Raw genomic sequence first — 19,340 nt, 5'->3', positions numbered from 1 at the left:
CTCAAGTTGGGCCTCCACCAAACCTACTGGCCCAGGATGGCGTTCGTCCCACGTTCCTCTGATTACAAACCGGCTGGATCCAATGGGCTAGATAAACTAAGGCCTAGGTTTGGAATCAGGCCAGGAACGGTTCCAGGCCAGGAATAAGTGGATCCGGCCGTTTCACTCATTCCCAGTGTTGAATTAATCCAGCAGGAATGATTCCAGGCAAGCAATTATCATGCGTTCGGCAGCAAAGGATTGGATCCCATCACCTTAGTCCAAAATAACTTCAGCCATACGCAAATTTCAATATGTAAATGCATGATTCCCAGAACGAATAGCAAAAGAAAAAACAAAACAAAACTGAAGTCAGCTGTACAAAGGAGACCAATCATGGCTCCAACAAATGTTCGGTCCTGACACCAAATGAGAACCAAAGTGTTTCCACTCATCCATGAAAATCTTCTAATTCAGAAATTACATCCAAACTACACTGTGAAATATAAAATTTGAACCACATGTTACATGCATGTAGGCATCTTCTCATTTACACGTTAAAATCAATCACAAGACGTTTCTTCTAGGAAGCCAAAGACGAGAAGGCGCACCATACGAACTCAAGCATTAGCACACTTCCTGAAATGACAACAGAACATTTGAATCAGTAAATCTGAAATCATCTAGAACTTACAGTGACATGTCAACTCCAAAGAAAAAACCAAATATACAGAACATCTAGTGTATTAGTAGCACCAGCTACGAGCTACCTCTGTTTGAACACCATGATGATCATAGGGAATACTAGTGATAAGCTAGTGCACACTCTTTGTTTCATCAGGGGATGGACAAAGAACGGCTGCAGGTACTAACTCATTTCTATTGCAAGAAATCTGTTACTAAAAAACCACAAAATTTTAATAGTTTCATACTTAGCCACTTGCATTGTTATCAACTCATATTGAAGTTCCTACTGTTTCATCCCCCAAAAAAATAAAATTTGAAATAATTTACGCAAAGCTGTTCAAACAACTATGCTATATACAGCTGCTGGAAGGTCCAGAGTGAACCATGCTCATAAATCTTGCTACACTCCACGGAAACCAAAGGTTCACCGGTCCGATACAAAATTCAAGAACACGCCCAAATAGACCAGAAAATATGACTACCGAGCTTCACACCTACCATCAACTAATCTAGAATATCACCTAGCACCACATATGTAGATCAGGATGCAACTCTCACACATCCTCAGACTTAACAGAGCATGCCAACAATTACACTAGTATCCTCATGTGGTACAATCATATCGAATAGTAACAGAATGATGTGTATAAAGTGATCAGGATATTCTTTGTGGTAGTTCAAACATCAAGATTTTCTGCTACTTGGTTACCATTACTTAACTAATCATACAGCCCCCGCTGTACAGTTTTTTTTAAAAAAAAAACTAATCATACAGCTGGAATTCCATTTCATCTTTGTTACATAAGCAAGCCACCTATTCTACTAGTTCTGTGACCATGATGGCCGGACCTAAGAGCAAGAAGATAAGCACAGGTGATCTCCCCTGCTGTCAGTCCCCTTGCCCATAAAGCAAATGACCAAATTCATGCACAAGTGGTTAAGCAGGCACAGCAGGGAGGGAGGGACACAGGGACTCAAATAGCTAGTATGTAGAACTTTACATAAAATTCATATCAAAACACAATTGAGGCACAACAACACTTTTACGCAATGGATCGAAAGCAATCCTGAAACTAAGGTTACATAAAGTTAACATTTAGGTGCAGCCAAGAAGGACTCTGGAACTTCACACTGGAAGTCTGGAACCATCATTTTGAAAGGGTTGGTGTGTTTTTGTGCAGAGGCTTGCTTCCTCACTCGCGATGAGAATGAATGGTACTGGGAACCAATCTCGTCCAAAGCTGCATTCAACAAAGACGACTTTGCAGCCTCGGTTACTGACTGAATTTTGATTGACTCCGGTTCTGCATTTAATCTCAATTTGTGGGTTATACATGTGAGGGTTTATTGTGTGTTGGGAGAAAGAATTGACAGGGCCACTTTGTTCATAACACGAATCTGATCCCACGAAATGGATATCAATTTTTTCAGCATAGCAATCATGATTTCTGTCAATAGACAGTTCATGAATGGCCTCAGGTGATGTTTCTCGGTTACAATCAGTAGCGCTAGTATCAGACAGACATAATGGATTGCATTCCTCGGTTACACGTGATGAAATCTTAAATCTAGGACTAGGAGTGGAATTGCCGGCCTGCGTTGCTGACTGAATGACTACTCCGTTGATTTAATTTTGAAATAACGGTCCTGACTCCCATCACCGGCAAGATCCAAGAACGCTAGAGGAGGGAGAGAAGAGGAGGACCAAGGGGAGGACGAGGGGATCACCGGCGAGAAGGAGGTCGCGCCGTCGCCAGGAGCCGAATCCGCCAGCCGCAGCCGCAGCCGCAGCCGCCTCCGTCTCCACTGGACTCACGCCGCCAGGCCGCCTCCGCCTCTCGCGTCGCCAGGCCGCCTCGCCTCCGCCTCTCGCGCCGCCAGAACGATTCCTGGAGTGTTGAGGTCTGGATCGATTCCGGGCCGAGGATGGGGTGGAACGGCCTGGAATGGCCCGTTTTCGTTCCGGACCGGGCCTAAACGAATGACGATTCCGGGCCGGATCTGATTTCGAACCGGGCCACTTAATTCCGGCCGGATTGGAGGCCATTCTGGGCTGTTCTGGCTTTGCCGAACGAGGCCTAAGCCGGAATTAGGCCCGTCCGTTCCTCCACAGTCAACACCCATCCCCATTTCCCCTCAAAAAAAAAAGAGAAAAAAACCCATCCCGTTGCCTCATTTACCTTCTCCGTTCCTTTTTTTGCGGGTACCTTCTCTGTTCCTCGCATGTCATCGCATCAGCACTTCCGTTGAAGCATCGCGCACTTCCAGCAGATGGCCACAGGTCGTCGGCTCTTGAAGCCAGACGAGGGCAGCCAGAACGAACGGCAACGAGAACGGAGCGTGATTGCTCCTCGCTAGCACTCCGCGCCGGAGATCACTCCGAGTGCACGCCTGCACGGCGCGGCAGCAGTGCAGCACCGAGCCGGCGATAACCCAGCAGCAGGCCAACAGAAGGTCCAGTCCACACCGCTCGCACCGTGTCCGATCCTGCGTGGCAGCATGCCAATGCACAGTGCTACAAAGCCTACAAAGCACGCGATTACCGTGGCTGCGGTCGCCATCGCAGCACGGAACGGAACCTGGGGAAAACATGGCCGACTGCCCGAGCAAGCGGATCAAGAGCCAGCCACCTTCGCTACACCTGGCAACTCGGCAGGTGTGGACCTTGGCATGCTCCGGGACGATCGATCCCACTAGGTGAGTAGGTCCCGCGGCAACGGCGACTCGCCGGCGTCGTCGGGACGGGGCAGACGGCCTGTCGACGCAGGCGCGGGCGCGGGCGCTAGGAGACGAGACGAGCACGGGACGCTGCGAACAAAAAAAAAACTCGAGGATTTCTTCGCCGCCCCGCGGCCCGCGCGCCGCCACCACCACGCAAGTCGCGCGACCCCACCCCGCGCGCGCGCCCGCTCCACAGAAAATTATCTCCCCGCCTCGCCCGGTCGCCCTCCTCCGCCTACACGCTCCTCCCCTTCTTCAGTCCACACCCATCACCACCTGGTCCTCCCACGAGTTCCACATTTTGACGCCCCGGGCATTCTTCCGGCGGCTTCCACCTTATTTTACTCGTTCCCCCGACCACTGCACGAGTGACGAGTGCCACAACTACCTGCTCGCTTCATTGCAGCAGCCGTCTTCGTCGCATGGCCTCGTCCATCGCGTCCGCGTCGTGGGCGCTGCCGCTGCAGACGGGCGGGGCGGCGGCGGGCCCGTCCTGCCGCGTGCTGCTCGCCGTCGCGGCGCCCCGCTCGGCGGCGTCGCTGCGCCGGGCAAGGGTGCTTGTGGCACCCCGGTGCGCCGCGCCCGAGGGCCCCGGCGCCGGCGGCGGCGAGGAGGAGGGGAAGAAGTGCGGCGAGGAGAAGAAGCGGGCGCGCGGACGGCCGGTTTGGAGGCGGATCATGTTCGCCTCCAACAAGACCCGCAGCATCATCATCCTCAACGCCCTCACCGTCATCTATGGTGCGCGCATCTTTCTTGTTCTTGATCTCATCCCCCCAGTTCGCAGTTTGCCAGTTCGTCCTATAGTTCGACCTCTACACCGCTTAATTTGGTCATCATCATCATTAATTCGTATTCAAGAACAACAGCGTTTCACTTTGGTACTGTCCATGCTACAATTTTTAGAAGAGGGGTTCACCCAGCTTTTATAGAAAGCAAACGAGTTTGCGTACAAGGACTAGGACTAGGACTCTAGGAGAGGATTTTTGCAACTAGATCACAAAAATAAGTCTTCAGGAGGCCTTCTCTTCAGCGTCTCCAGGAAAGGTTCCGTCCACCCTTGCATTGTGCCACACCAATCTGCTACCTTGGCTCTATCACCATCCCGAAGCATGACCATCCATTTCTGCAAGAAAACATTGATTTTGAACAACAGCTCAGAAGGCGAGGTTGGGAATTTGCCCTCGATCGCCCTTTTGTTACGACGACTAGTCCATATCGTTCAGAGAACTATGGTTAGGAGAAAGAGTTTTGCATCGTAATCCCTGCACCCCAGAAGAATCCAATTATCAAGAAAGTCCTGCCAGCCCATTGGGGGCCGATCCCAACCCAAGGCTTCTTTAAAACAAGCCCACACAAACCTGGCCACTATACAAGAGAAGAAAATGTGATCTACAGTTTCTTGTTTGCCACATATATTGCAAAGTGGGCTTCCTCTCCACTTCCTTTTTTTCAGCTCAACCCAAGGCTTCTTGTTTGTCCATGCTACAATTGTCAGCGTATCAGTAACATTCTGACTTTTTTTTCTTGACAATTCACTTTTCATCCCTTTTTTTTGCCAGCAAGTGATATTCCAGTTCTGAAAGAGGTTGAGGCCCTGACAGAGCCTGCGGTCTTCAACATGGTGCGCTTCGTTGTTGCGGCGATCCCGTTCGTACCATTTGCTGTCCAAGCCTTTGGGGACCGACGTGTACGGAATGCGGGACTGGAGTTGGGAGTCTGGGTCAGCTTAGCTTACCTTGCTCAAGCAATTGGATTGCTCTCATCTGATGCTGGCCGAGCATCATTCATCACGGCCTTCACGGTACATCATTTATTGCTATTTCACGCTGAGTTCATTCTGAATTTCGATTGTTATGCTCAAATAACTGAATATCTACTGTGAACAGGTCATAGTTGTGCCTCTAATTGATGGCCTTCTTGGTGCTTCAATCCCCAAGCTCACATGGTTCGGAGCCATCGTGTCACTAATAGGAATTGGCCTGCTGGAATGCGGCGGCTCTCCGCCCTGTGTAAGTAACCAATTCGTTTTTTGTACTGGTGGTTACTTATTAGTTTACTGGCTGTTGTGTTATAGCTTTTCAAGATCTTACATCATGTTAAAGGCCCTAGGGACTAAAACTAAGTCTCCGTCACATCGGATGTTTGGACACCAATTAGAAGTATTAAATATAGGCTAATTACAAAACCAATTGCATATGTGGAGGCTAATTAACGAGATGAATCTATTAAGCCTAATTAGTCCATGATTTGACTATGTTGTGCTACAGTAAACATGTGCTAATGATGGATTAATTAGGCTTAATAGATTCGTCTCGCGAATTAGACTCCATTTATGCAATTAGTTTTGTAGTTAGCTCATGTTTAGTCCCCCTAATTGGCATCCAAACATCTGATGTATCGACTAAAAATAAGTCACCGGCTCCAAACACTGAATTCTGTTTATTTCAGCTTATTTCAAATCTAATACATATCATGACGATGATCAGCTTATTTCAAAACATATGAGAATTTTGTTTAATCTTGAAATCTAATACATATCATGATTTCAAATATTTGGATATATTTATGAATTGCTTTGTTTGTGTGTTCGAAAACAATATGACATTGATTATTTGAACCACTCTTGTTGTTTTCAAAGGTTGGTGATATTTTGAACTTCTTTAGCGCCTTATTTTTTGGGATCCATATGCTAAGAACGGAGCAAATATCAAGGAGTATAGACAAGAAGAAGTTTTTGGCTCTTCTTAGCTTCGAGGTTTGCAAATATACAATCCCTCATATCCTTATACTTCTCATGTATCTCACCACCATTGTGATATAAACACAATCTCACTAATCCTCTAACAACCAGGTCCTTGTGGTAGCTTTCTCCTCTGTACTCTGGTTTATGTTCAAAGATGGATATTTTGATACTGGTGAGTCCAGCTTTGAATCATGGACTTTTGGCATGCTTTGGGATACAGCAGCTTCATTTCCTTGGATACCAGCATTATACACTGGAGTTTTTTCTACGGTTTTATGCATGTGGGCAGAGGTTAGTCTACTCTTAGTGTTCTAGTAGTTTAGGGCTCTTCACATTTAAGGCTTGCTTGGTTTAAGCATGTGGAGTATGTACATGTCCCCTTGCAGATGGTAGCGATGGGTGATGTTTCCGCAACTGAAACAGCAATTGTTTATGGTTTGGAACCAGTTTGGGGAGCTGCTTTTGCTTGGTTCCTCCTCGGTGAAAGATGGGACAACGCTGCTTGGATTGGAGCTGCTCTTGTTTTATGTAAGCTTGTGTTCCTTATCTTAGTTCTTTGCCTCTGCAGTTGCGCATACTTGATCAGGATGTTGGTATTCTACGAGTGCTTAAAAACCGATCACAGTGAACCGGAGGACCTGAAATAAGTATATCTTCAAGCTAACTGAGTACTGAGCATTCTTACCATTCTTTTCATCAGGTGGCAGTTTAACTGTCCAGCTATTTGGGGCAGCTCCCAAGAAGTCCAAGAAAGTTGAAAAGCGTAACAGAAATGCTTTGGAAACCCCAGTGAAGCGACAAGACTACCTGTCGTTATCACCAGTACCAGTTGATTCTAGGAAGATAATAGGAAGACAATTAGAAAGGTAACTTTTATCTGTAGACTTTCAATTATTTTTGCATTTGTTTGATCTCCAATCCTCTTGGCTCCATTTGTTTAGTAACAGTCTTTGCATTAACTTTGGTTAAATCATCTGTTTTCTGCAATATAGGAAGGACAAAACATTGTAGCCCAACATGAAGGCAAGTAAGGAAATCCAATGATGACGGGCTCGGATATGAATAGTTGTCCTTAGGCATCGTTTCTTGGCTCATCAATAAGAGGATGCTGCATGAATCAATGCTCTGTATGGTGAATGTCTCTGTGCTTCTGTTATCTTGGAGCTGGTATTTGGATTTCTGTTCTCAGGTAACTGGGCTGGCCAGGTGCTAGAATGCCTCATGCATATTAGGAAACGAGGCATTGCTAGCTGGGAACTCAAGGTCCATGGTCCATCTAGACACCATTACTGGCGTTTAAGTGAGATAACTTAGTACATTTTGCCCGTTGTTAACTGTAGAGATTTCATGTAAACACATGTGCACAGCTAGATGATTGTACAGTACTGAACAAAGCATATCTCTGTATAGTACTGAGATGGCAAAACCACATATGCTATTATTTGATTCCTTTGGGGTTGCAGTCATAGATTCAGGACATAACTAGAAAGACTGGCGCGGCGTTGCCGCGCCATGACCTGTAGCCTAGTGATTGGTATGAAGGTTGGGAATATTTTTCGCGAAATTTTAAGCTATGGATTAATTTATAGAAACTTTAGTGTATTATTATTTAGTTAGAATGCAGGGGCCATGGGTTGATCGTCATGAATTTGGGGGGCCTTTTCTGCAAAGTTTCGAGCTGCGGGTATAATTTTAGGAAGTTTAGGGACTTTTTCATAAAAGTCTATGGAGCGTGGGTTAATTGTTGTAGAGCTTGGGTTTGTAAAAAATGCATGGATCATGAGTTGGTGGTCATAAAATTATCTGAGAGGTGGCTGGATCGAGAGGGTTGTCGTAAAATTGCCGGAGAGGTAGCTTGAATAAATGGTATTTATGAAAAGCTCAGGGGGGTTTCAGTAAATTGTCGGAGGTGTGGTTAGACTGTAGTTTAATTTCGATAATATTTGGGGGAGTTTTGTAAAATTGGCATCCCTGCTGGCATTCATTCAAAGTTAGCGGTGGTTTCCATAAAACTGACTAAGAGTTGGCTTGATTAAAATTGTATTTATACGAAGCTCGAGGGGGTTACCATAAAACTATATCGTCATGAATTTGGGGGGCCTTTTCTGCAAAGTTTCGAGCTGCGGGTATAATTTTAGGAAGTTTAGGTACTTTTTCATAAAAGTCTATGGAGCGTGGGTTAATTGTTGTAGAGCTTTGGTTTGTAAAAAATGCATGGATCATGAGTTGGTGGTCATAAAATTATCTGAGAGGTGGCCGGATCGAGAGGGTTGTCGTAAAATTGCCGGAGAGGTGGCTTGAATAAATGGTATTTATGAAAAGCTTAGGGGGGTTTTAGTAAATTGTCGGAGGTGTGGTTAGACTGTAGTTTAATTTTGATAATATTTGGGGGAGTTTTGTAAAATTGGCATCCCTGCTGGCATTCATTCAAAGTTAGCGGTAGTTTCCATAAAACTGCCTAAGAGTTGGCTTGATTAAAATTGTATTTATACGAAGCTCGAGGGGGTTACCATAAAACTGTTTGAGAGGTGGCTTGAGCAAATACTATTTTAGCGAAGCTCAAGGGGGTTTCTTATAAAATTAACTGAGTGTGGGCTGGACTACATATTAATTTTAATAAAATTCAAGGAGTTTTTATAAAATTGCCGAGCCTCATAGATAATCCGAGCCATCCATGCGTGATTCGACGGGCGAGAAATTCCGGATGATGTGGCTCAAATTGTATTTCTATAAAGCTCGAGGGGTTGTTGTAAAACTATTTGCGAGGTGGCTTGAGCAAATGTTATTTTTGTAAAGTTTAAGGGGGTTTCTATAAAATTAACTTAGTGTGGGCTGGACTATATATTAATTTTGATAAAGTTCAAGGGTTTTTTTATAAAATTGCCAAGCCTTCCAGATAATCTGAGCCATCCACGCGCGATCCGACGGCCGGGGTATTTTGGTTGACGTGGCTCAATGGGGGGGGGGCAAAAATCCCCCGTTTTAGGTCTTTTAAAGATAGTTTTTCAAAAAAAATCAGGACATAATGTGTTCTGTCTGAGATTTATTCGTGGCTGGCTGGCTGTGAATTTTGAGGTCGAAGAATATATTGCTTGTGTTCTGCTCGTGTACGTCAGCCTATGCTCCTTCAGTTCTTTGTTTAGTTGCTTGCCTTTGCAGATATTGTAGTTGCACTTCCATTCAAATAGGCCGCCTTAATCTAGTTTGTTTGGTAACTTGGTATTTCATCCTGCCTAATATTGCTTGAAAACTGACCACGCTGAATAAAGAACCTACCAGATGGCTGTTCTTCAAGCTGACTGAGCAAATTTCCGATCATTTTCATCAAACTGCAATAATTCACGGTGCTAGCAGCCTAACAAAGCCCAGAAGAAAGCTCGTCCATACCAGGCCGGCCAGTTAGCTACGAGCCCACTCATCATTAATATCAGTCCGGGCTGGATTACGGCCAGGCCCAGTGGATTTACAACTGGGCCGGTCTAAACAAGAAGTGTACCAGGCAGACGATCTTGGTGGGCTTGATTGTCATAAGCTGGACGGCGTCGGGCTCTTCCGACATGGGCTGCCCAAGCGAGCGTTCAAAGTTGTTGCAAAAACTTTTTTTCTGAAAAAAAAAGATGACACATGGATGCACACCAAAGGCGTGAAGCAACAATGTAGCATGGTTTCTTTTCATCCCAAGTTGCACGCTACAAAATTAGGTTCGGATCTCTCGGCACTAGGCTTCCTAGATACCTAGCCGCCACTTGTGGGTACACCCCCTCTTGTTTAATCGCTGGTACTTGGAGCATGTTGTCCGTAAACAAAACCCCGCGCGTTTATGATCAACGCCCGGTGCTGGTCCTCCTCCCTCCTCCCTTGGCCTGTTCTCTCGGAAAGAAAGGCGACCCGGTGAGCCGGACCGCCGGAGCAAGTTGCCCGGAAATGCCAGAGAATCGCCAGGGGCTCCAACTTCGAGGCGCGCATGTGACAGCTTCCGTATGATTAACAGCACCGTGGCCGTGGGTCTCTCTTGGTGGCAGTGGCACAACTCAGACGAGAGACCAGACCAGCTCGTGCCTGCGTGCGAACGCACAAGATCAGTCAGGGACAGCCACGATTCCGACGCAGACCCACACACTTTTTTTTTGAACGATAGAACCGCACACTTTCATCCGATAGCCTTTCCCTTTCCGCAACGCACGGACGCCCACGCCTTCCCAACGCGGCCTCGGATGATCTTTTCCGCAGCCGAGATTCACCCTGGCCCCTGCCCAAAAGCTCGCCGCATACATTCACTCTGTTCGCTGGGTTGGAGCCGGAGCTGGGGGCTGGAGTAGTGTGAGAGAAAAATACTGTTGATTGATTGGTGGCTGAAATCTAATGTTTGAGCAGTATGAGAGGAAAACACTGTTGAGCTGGAGGCTGCTGGAGCTGCCGAAGAGAGTGATTATTCGTTCCGTTCGCGGATCGCAGGGCACGGGACCTCTCAAGTTGCTGCGTAGTATAACAACAACCAGCAGATAAAGGAAGTGATTAGGCCATCACCTAGCCAGGCGACCGGTGGAAGCGGAGAGAAAAAAATAGAGGAGGAAGTAGAAGGAGCCCCTTAAACAAGTGGTGGATTCCTTGCAGTCCAGCTCAGCTACGCGAGTATTCTAAGACTGTCCACAATGGCCCGAGTAAAACTCAGGAGCAAAACGGGCCTTTTGCTCGCGCGCTCGGACATCCCCCCCCCCCCCCCCCCGAGCAAATTTAGGAGGCCACAGCGGCACGAGCAACACAAAGAGAATCCGGCCCAGTTAGTTTCTTCCCGCCAAGCCGCTAAAAGTGTAGATACTCGGGCGGTGGGCGGCACGAGCAAATTTATTGGGCTGCGGTGGGCGGCGTATATTTGCTCCACGGGATGCTCTTTCCGCTGTGCGAACCAGACCGAGCATTTTTATGTTTGCTCCTCCGGTTACTCGGGTCGTTGTGGACAGTCTAAAGCCCCCAGCCGTCCACATCGACCGGTTGATGATGGTGCCGCGAACCGTGTGGGGGTCCCTGGGCCGACGAGAACGATTTTCTCTGGTGCGAGCGCGCGGCCAGGGGAGGCAGCGGCAGCGGGGGCGCATGGTGCCCGAGAGCGACGTGCCGCTTCTCCAATTGGCCGTTAGGCTGGCCAGGGGGGGCCCAGCGGCAGACAGCCAAGCCAGCCAGCGGGTCCCCTCGCCCGGTTCGCTTTCCTTCCGCGGCCGGCCTGGCCCGGCCGGCCCCATCGGCACGTTCCCCCGCCGCGGCCCGCCCGTCGGCGTCGCGCCGTGGCTGTCCCGTCCTCGACTCCGTTCCACAGCACGGAAATTCCCCCGTGCGAGCGCGGCCGCGGCCGCGAGAGATTTTTGTTGCGCCGCCGCCCACCGTCTCTCCACGCGGCCGGAGGGGGCATCAGGGGCTGGACGGCCGGCCGGCCGGCTCCTTTGCGGCGACGCCCCGGGGCGGACGGCGACCGAGGCGAAAACGATGCGCGGCGCACGGGGGGGGACGCGACCCGACCCGCCCGGCGGGCGGAGAATTTCGGCGCGTGAGCTTCGACAGGTGCCCTGAACTCGCGCCGTGTGGACGTGCGGCACCTTCTGCCTTTTCTCCCTCGCACGGTCGCACGCACGCAAGTTGCCCTGGTTCCTCCTCTCCACGGGACCATCCATCTGACGCTGCCACGTTTTTTCTTTAAGATCGGGCCTCGGGGAATCTTTTTTTCTTTGTTTTCCAAACAACGTTCGTGCGCAACAGAAGCCGGGGTCCGAGACCTAAATTCTTTTGCATGGAGTGGATGCTTGGTCCCGTGGTGTGCAGCACAGGAGAAGGTATGGGCGTATGGCCAGCCGTAGGCACGGGTTGCACACGCATCGTAGCCGCCATGATTGAGAGGTCCTGCCTCGTGTGTGTGTGTGTGTGTGTGTCCCTCCCTTCGGAACGTAATCCACCAAGCAACGAGGCCAATTATGGGAAGGGCAGCTGCATGGCGCGCGTAGGCTAACCATCTCGCCCCGACCTTGCATCTGCGTTGGAATAGTTGGAAGCACTACTGCTGACCAATTACGACGGTACGCCGAGCCGGCCACGGCCACTTGGCCGGCCGCCAGCTCTCTTCGCTGGTGATGCGCCCACCATCCCCCGTTGCGGATGCGGCGGCTTTGCAGCGCAGTAGATCACTCGTATCCCAACACATATCTAGGCGCGATGTACGAATCAGTGATGCTACTGTTTTTGTTTTTTACTGTTTTCTATTCAACACTACTATACGAGTAGATTGATGGTTGGGAACATGTATATTGGCAGCTGTCCTGTCATGAGTGTAGCGTGTACTATAGTTGTGTGTGTACATGCGCGCCACCTTGTATAATCTTGGAAAAAGATGCGCATTGATGTTCTTGAAAATACTTGATCCGGATTATTGTAATCTAATAACGAGCTTATAATAGAAGGAAAGGAAATGGGCATACAATGATAGTTTTCATTTTGTCGTAAAAGGCATGTGCATCTTCTTAATTATATGTGCAATTCGTGCATGGAAGCTCAGAACCTACTACTACTACTAGTACTACTCATGTGGAGCCGGCCATTCCTCTCTTAACGAAGAACATGCTCAGACACGGTCGCGGAAAAAAAAAATGGAGCCGGCCAATCGCCAACCGACAATTCCCTGCAACAAAGCAGAGACAGGCAGGTTAGTAACAAGTTTCCCAGGTCCAATTGCAATAAACAAGCCAGGGGTCACGCATCAGGCGGCCGGCCGGCAGGTCTCAAGACCGTGTGCAACGGCGGAACCAGGGGGGGGGGGGGGGGCGAGCAGGGGGCCACGGCCCCCCCTAAAATCAGTGAAAATTTTTAACCCCCACCTATATTCTAAAGCCCAACACAAAGGTCAATCAATGCAACGATGCTTTGTACTTAAGTTCTTCGGCTATCGTCCTTAACATACCCAACAACACATATTGAACGGTGCACGTATACACATCTACCTAGGCAGCTAGCTAAATACTAGTCAAATCCAACCCGAAGACTCCAATATTACTCCCTCCGTCACCAAATATAAGGCATTCTGGAGTTTTTAGAATAAATTATGGCTATATAAAAGACTCTCCTACCCCTAATTACCCTAATTATTAAGTATTGGGACTCTATTTGGTTAACTAAATATGTGCTAATAATTAAAGTAGCATGACATTTCTCATGCACCTCCCCCACGTGCACCTCCCCTGCATGGCTGCATGCATGTCTTTTTATTAAAAAAGATCCGAAAATAATGCACAATTAAGATGATTGGGTCCACTCTCAACTCATAATGCCTTACATTTGAGTAAAAATTTCAAACTCTAGAATGCCCTACAAATTTCAAACTCTAGAATACCCTACATTTCTAGAAAACCAAATAAATAATGTGGTTTTCAATCATAATTGGTAGAAATAATTAGGGGTAACAAAGTCATTTGTTTAGATAAGTAATGTGTCTGAAATTTCCTAAAACTACACTCTTTGTGGGACGGAGGGAGTATGTTATAATTTTTTTCAGAAAACATGGTCAAACTAAAAAACGAAGACATTTGATATTATTTTATGAAAGAAAGAGAATACAAATTCGCAATACGTCTGCGAAGTTGTAAAGTGCAAACAGAACATATGTAAAGCATTTTCTCTATCTAAAATATTAGTAACACGTATATATATCTTGATATATTTCTCACGTATAGTATAAAGTATCTGCTCGGCCCCCCTTATTCAAAATTTCTGGTTCCGCCGCTGACCGTGTGGTGCTGGTGCCTCCGCACGGCGAGGGCCGCGGTTGGAGGCGGTCAACCTGAGCGCCTGAATGATGCAAGCCCCGGACCGTTTCATGTGACAGCAACAAGAACTCCCTAAACAAACCCCGCCAACTGGGCTTGTTTAATTAATCGGAGAAAGCTCGCGCCTGACGTTGGCACCAATCATGCGCGCGGCTGGTTCAGAAACCTAACTGCTCATTTCCACCGTCGCCGGCCGGCCCCGGCCCCTGGGTTCCTCTCAAGTCTCAACATAATAAAGTGTTTGTGCGTGGGCATTCCTTTTCATTTCTTTCGCGTATTCGTCGCAGCCGTCTTATCGAGATCTCGCTTGCTGTTCTTGGAAGATACTTTCCGAGATTTCTTCCGCGGATGATTACGTACGCCAGTACGTGACTTGATGGGGCATAATTATTCGGGTATGGGTCGTGGAAGAGCTCCTGGCGAATGATCACTCAACTAATCTTAGTTTATGGCCGCGGAGTACGATCGAAGGAGTGGTGCTTAGTCCTAATGCTGATAGCTGACGGCCACTTGAGCTGTCTAGATCATTCGGTCACACTACTACCATTGGTCTTCCAGTTCTGAAACATATAGTTTTTTTGAAAGAAAGACTGCCAGTAGTTTAAAGACTGCCAGTAGTTTAAAAACACCACAAAACCACACGTACGTTTCCGGGTGTCTTCCCATTACTCTTTCCCTCCCCGTGCGTGCGTTTTTTAAGAATTTTCGGACCGGCTGTTCCGGCAAAGTGAGACTTTTCTGCAGATAGTCTCGAGGGAGATCGATCATCAGTCTGCAAGTTGCCTGGCTAACCATCTGCGTGTGGAGTTTGTTAGGATATGTGTACGGCATGCGCATCCATAATTGGCGGAGCAGGCGTATTACATCCTCCGCTCCATCTAAAGCAGCTGCGAGTGATAGCTAGCCCACGCGTGTGGTTTCCCGGAGCCTCGCGTGTGGAGGCCCGGTCGCCACTCGCTCCGTCCCGGATCCGGCAGGCGCGGAGGAGCTCCTCCCCAAGATGGCAAGCAGAGGAAAGGAAGCAAGAGGGAGGCCGGAAGCAGGGCGGCCGAACCGACCGGAACGGGGAGATAGGAAGGAGCGCGCGGGAACCGGCCGGGTGGGGGTAGGGTTAGGCCGGACGACGGAGCGAACGGTGCCGCTGATCAGTGTGCTTTAGGGCGATGGACGCCGTGGAGCTCTCGTATGGGAAACCTGAACAGGAAGTCGTGGTGCCACTGTCTCCCCGGTGATGTGATCGGAGAGGAGCTGGGGGCCGTGGCCACTGCTCAGCACTGAGCAGCAGTGTGGCCGCCGGCCGGATTTGAGCTCCGCCTTGAGGGGAAAGTTGGAACTGACAGCGAACCGGCAGGGGCACTAGCTAGTGGCGATGAGCATTCGCGTAGCTGGGGCGCGGTGCCGAATTCCAGAGCACGTACCGGTTCCACCTTTCCATACTCGGCGTTTAGACGATCTGCGTGGTGGATGCTGTTTCAGCAGCCTTTAGCTCCCATCAGAGAATTCGGGTTTCTGAAAATCAGAAATGCAGTGGATGTGGGCAGAGCTTTTTAGGAGGGTGGCATGTCGCCGGCCAGCTAGGTAACGGAGGCAGGGGCGGTGATTGTGCTGGCTACGAAGGGCACCATGACCTGACTCCATTAGTGTGGGCACTGTGCAGAGCTGTGTAGTCGCTGCCTCGCTGGACGCCAGGCGATGCGAGTAGGGGCGTTCAGAGATCCTGCTCCCGGGTGATCGGCGGCTCGTAGCCGGTCAGCAGGCGAGGCGTGGTCCGGGGTCACCGCTACTAGAGCCAAGCCGGCCATAGCCTATCGGTAGCAAACCCGGATTGAGCTGAGCCAGGGCCGGGTCGAAGTGCCCCTACACCCTATCAAAGCTCGTAATAGAAAGTAGCACATGGCACAATTTAATCCTGAGTCCTGTTTTTTTTTTGGCGGGAAAAAAAACAGCACTCCTGAGTCCTGTTTATTGCCAAACACAAAAAATTAGCCACTAGTCAGTAATGTGTTTCTCTCACACCAAATCAGCATTAGTCACTAGCCAGCCAACAGTATTTTTTTTCGCAACAAATCAGCACCTGCCACAGCTTGCCGAACAGAGTGAATATTTGGACGACGGAATGTGGGATCTTAAGCTGGAGTTTTTAAAGGCTACAATACAATTCATAATTCAAAGCTGAAGCAAAATAGCCGCGTCACTAATTCAAAACAGAGTGTCGCAAGGTAGCAGAGGTAGGACACGATCCTGGTGCCGCGGTAACGCCCAGCCTAAAGCATCGGGATCGGCGACCGGGTCATTGATGGATCAACGGCGCCGGTGGCTTCGCTGGTCCACGCCAGCCAGCCGCGCCATGCAGGCGGCCGGGACACGTCGCGCCCCCGCCGCATGCATCGATCGCGGCCCTGTACGTGTGGCCCGTTCCGTGCGCCGCACCGGGGCAAAAGGCGAGGTGAGCCCACGCGCCAGCGCCTGCGCCTGCCCATGCCCATGCCCATGTGACGTGACGCCGGGGTCTGGCCGGGATAGAGGGGGGCGCGTCCGGCGTCCGCCGTCGGCATCGCCGTCCCGCCACGCCAGCCGCTGCAGGCCGTTCCGGCGGGTGCCATCACGCCGAATCATCATGGCCTTTCCTCGCCGCCGGCGCCAGCCCCCACCCCACGTTCCCAGTTCCCACCCCACCGGCCACCACGCTGGCGCGCGCGCGAGGACACTCGAGCACCCCCGGCGCCCTCCACGATCGCGTTCGCGCCACGGACGCGACGCCGGGGGAACACGGAGCCGCGGGCCTCGGGGGCCAGAACGGCGTCGCGTCCCGTCGCGTCGGGCGGGGGCGGGGGGTCCAGTCCAGCACAGCGCAACGGCACGGGGTCGCCAGGTCGGGGGCGTACGCTACGCACACCACGCCCGTGACCGCGTCACGGCCCGGCGCGAGCGCGACGGGAACGTGCGTGCGCCTGGCCCGGTGGGGGCGCGCGCCCTGCACCGGCGTATGGGCGCGCGGGGCCCGGACGGCAGGAGGGCCGCGTGCCTGCCCCGGTGTGCGCGTACGGCCGGCCGGGGGAAGGCGGGGCCCCCCGGGTCCTCACCCTGCCAGCAACGGGAGTTGGGGCTCGAGACCCAGGTGCTACGTGCACTCCGTTCCCTGCACCAGTCTGCTGGACGACGACGGCTCTGTTCTGCTGACTCTTCACCACCCAGTCAATAATATTTTTCTCTTACATCAAACCAGCACCAGCCACCAGCCATTCAACAGTAATTTTCTCTCACAACAAACCAGCACCAGCCACCAACCGCAACCTGCAGAACGGAGTCGACGAGCTGAGCATGAGCTTGATTACGGGTGGTTGATGCCCTAAATGCTGAGATGATTGGGAAGGTAGCAAAGCTGTGATCTCTGGGATGTGTATTGGCGTCCTACACTAACACGACTGATTAGCCCAAAGTACGACCCGAAACAGCTCTGCCTTAATAACTAAGGCGATGTGCTAACGGATGTGTTGAAGAAGCATAAATAATGTCCCGGAGAGCTTAGCCATTAGCCAAGCTTAATTCGAGGTTGGCGAAGAGGGACGCGTGCAGGCCTCTCGGCTCGATTGGTGCAGGATCAGAGCTTTTTTCCCCCTATAATGACTCATTCCCCTTAGTCTAACTAATTAAAAACAGAAGCTTGAAGAAAAGTGGTACTTCCTCACCTGAAATGGCTTAACCGAGGTTGTTGCGAATTAAATAGAACAAGGAGGTCGATTATATTTGTAAATACTCTAAAGTTCGTTGTTGTGGTACCATTTGCATCCCGGTTGTGTTGTGACTACCCAAATCATGTCTGTTTTTTTTAAAAAAAAGATTCTTTCTTTATCTCCGAAAGAAATGCCTCAACTACCAGGTGCGAGTTTAGATTAGGGTGCACATGAACGTCGCACTTCACTAATCTAGTACGGCCTGATCTCTCTCCAAAAGACGGGTCAGGTTGCCGCTTGCATCCCAAAGAAGAATAGGATCAACGCATGAGCCTGAGAGCATCCACAAGACCACAACCTGCTCTAAACAAAAACGTGTAGGCCTAGCGATTCGGCAGCCTCCCCGACTCCCCGTACAGTCACGCACAAGGCAGGGGCGCAGGGCGCACTACCTCATCGCCGAGGGAGTTTACCACCCACTGCTCGCGTGTTGTACGGTGGAAGATCCCGGAGCCAACGCCCGGTGCACGGTGGACCGATCGGCGGCGGCCCCCAGCGGCAGCAGCGCCGGTCCACAAAGACTCGAGCCTCACAGTGATCCCCGCAGGGAGCAGCACAGGGCGCTGCCTGGCACGTGGCAGGAGAGGGCTCGCTGGTGATAAGGATTAGGGGGCGCCTCGTGAACCTGTGGCCGGCCGGGCCGGCTCGTCGAGGACCGGGCCGGCGGACGCGGATCCCGCCGCGCGAATCGCAAAGCGCGCGGGGGCTCGCCGGCGACCGTCCGTGGCCCACGCCAGCTCAGCGCGCCTGTGATTGGGTTGCCACTTAACTGTACGCAGCAGAAACCATGGATGCCACGGAATAAACAAAAATAAGTGGGAGGCCCGGGTCCAACGATCTGCTCATCACCGAACGCGCTTCTGCGCCGCGCAGCCGTGTTTGCATTCCTGTGGCTTGCGGCAAATATCCACAGGAGCCCAAAGGCAGTCAGGCACAATGTTTCAGTTATTCAATTCAGGGAGGTCGTTCAAAATATTCATTCTGATGGTGTGATGCAGTGATGAGTTGAGAATGCTTCTGTTGTTTTCAATAGATCAAATGCATTAAACCAACTTCTACCTGAAACACAAACCATAAATATGGTTTTAATGCACTAGTTTGACTACCCATATTTTAGTTTCACTGCGACAGTATCTTCACCATCATCTTTAATCCTCCATACACTTTCAGCAAAACTGTTTCGAGATTCAACAAAGTGTATTTCAGAAGGAAAAAAAAAACTCTAGTATGTTGGTCACTTATAATTATTGTGTCCAGAACAACATATTACTTGCTGTAGTATATCTTTTTAAAAATAAATCTTAAGATAAATTAATTGAAATTGGAGGGAAAACAATGATATAGAAGTATAAAAATGCTTACATAACCATCTGCTCGTATATTTGCTACTAGTTCTATATTTGTACAATTATTTAAAGTCATGTATATGGTACCGTTGAGAAATGTCATTGCCACTATGTAGGAAAAGTCTAGAGTAAAGCTTCCCTACCAGATTGTCATGCCAATGTCCTTTTGTATCAATTACTAGCTCTTGGACTTATTTGACGACCAAATTTTGCTAAGATTTCATACTATTTAGTATACGAGCTTTAGCTCATGTGTTTTGATCCTAGGCACGTCTAAAGTTTGCAAACATCTTCAAATACCCTCTCGCATTGCACAATACAAAAA

The 19,340-nt window shown here is 49.7% G+C and overlaps 1 protein-coding gene and 1 long non-coding RNA gene across 2 annotated transcripts; one reads left to right on the top strand and one right to left on the bottom strand.

Moving 5' to 3' along the window:
- Positions 1 to 320: 320 nt before the first annotated feature.
- On the bottom strand, positions 321 to 2,593 carry LOC120650047. The gene is made up of 2 exons (XR_005665450.1): positions 2,395 to 2,593; positions 321 to 618 (listed from the first exon to the last, which is right to left on the bottom strand). It is a non-coding gene; the product is annotated as an uncharacterized LOC120650047 (long non-coding RNA).
- A 1,073-nt stretch (positions 2,594 to 3,666) lies between these two features.
- LOC120650046 lies at positions 3,667 to 7,592 on the top strand. The gene is made up of 8 exons (XM_039927003.1): positions 3,667 to 4,125; positions 4,947 to 5,188; positions 5,274 to 5,396; positions 6,026 to 6,142; positions 6,239 to 6,421; positions 6,517 to 6,658; positions 6,831 to 6,996; positions 7,123 to 7,592. The coding sequence occupies exons 1-8, from the start codon at positions 3,810 to 3,812 to the stop codon at positions 7,139 to 7,141; spliced, it is 1,308 nt and encodes a 435-aa protein (XP_039782937.1). The 5' UTR covers positions 3,667 to 3,809; the 3' UTR covers positions 7,142 to 7,592.
- The last annotated feature ends 11,748 nt before the right edge of the window (positions 7,593 to 19,340 follow it).

The sequence above is a fragment of the Panicum virgatum genome, chromosome 9K, assembly GCF_016808335.1.
Source record: "Panicum virgatum strain AP13 chromosome 9K, P.virgatum_v5, whole genome shotgun sequence".
NCBI lineage: Eukaryota > Viridiplantae > Streptophyta > Magnoliopsida > Poales > Poaceae > Panicum > Panicum virgatum.
This window is presented reverse-complemented; position numbering and strand designations above follow the sequence as displayed.

Excerpts from the sequence above, each read along its gene's own strand:
- LOC120650046 (XM_039927003.1), top strand. The coding sequence starts at position 3,810 with ATGGCCTCGTCCATCGCGTCCGCGTCGTGGGCGCTGCCGCTGCAGACG. Across the intron at positions 4,126-4,946 it reads CGCCCTCACCGTCATCTATG|CAAGTGATATTCCAGTTCTG; the intron begins GTGCGCGCATCT and ends TTTTTTTGCCAG. Across the intron at positions 6,659-6,830 it reads TGGAGCTGCTCTTGTTTTAT|GTGGCAGTTTAACTGTCCAG; the intron begins GTAAGCTTGTGT and ends TCTTTTCATCAG.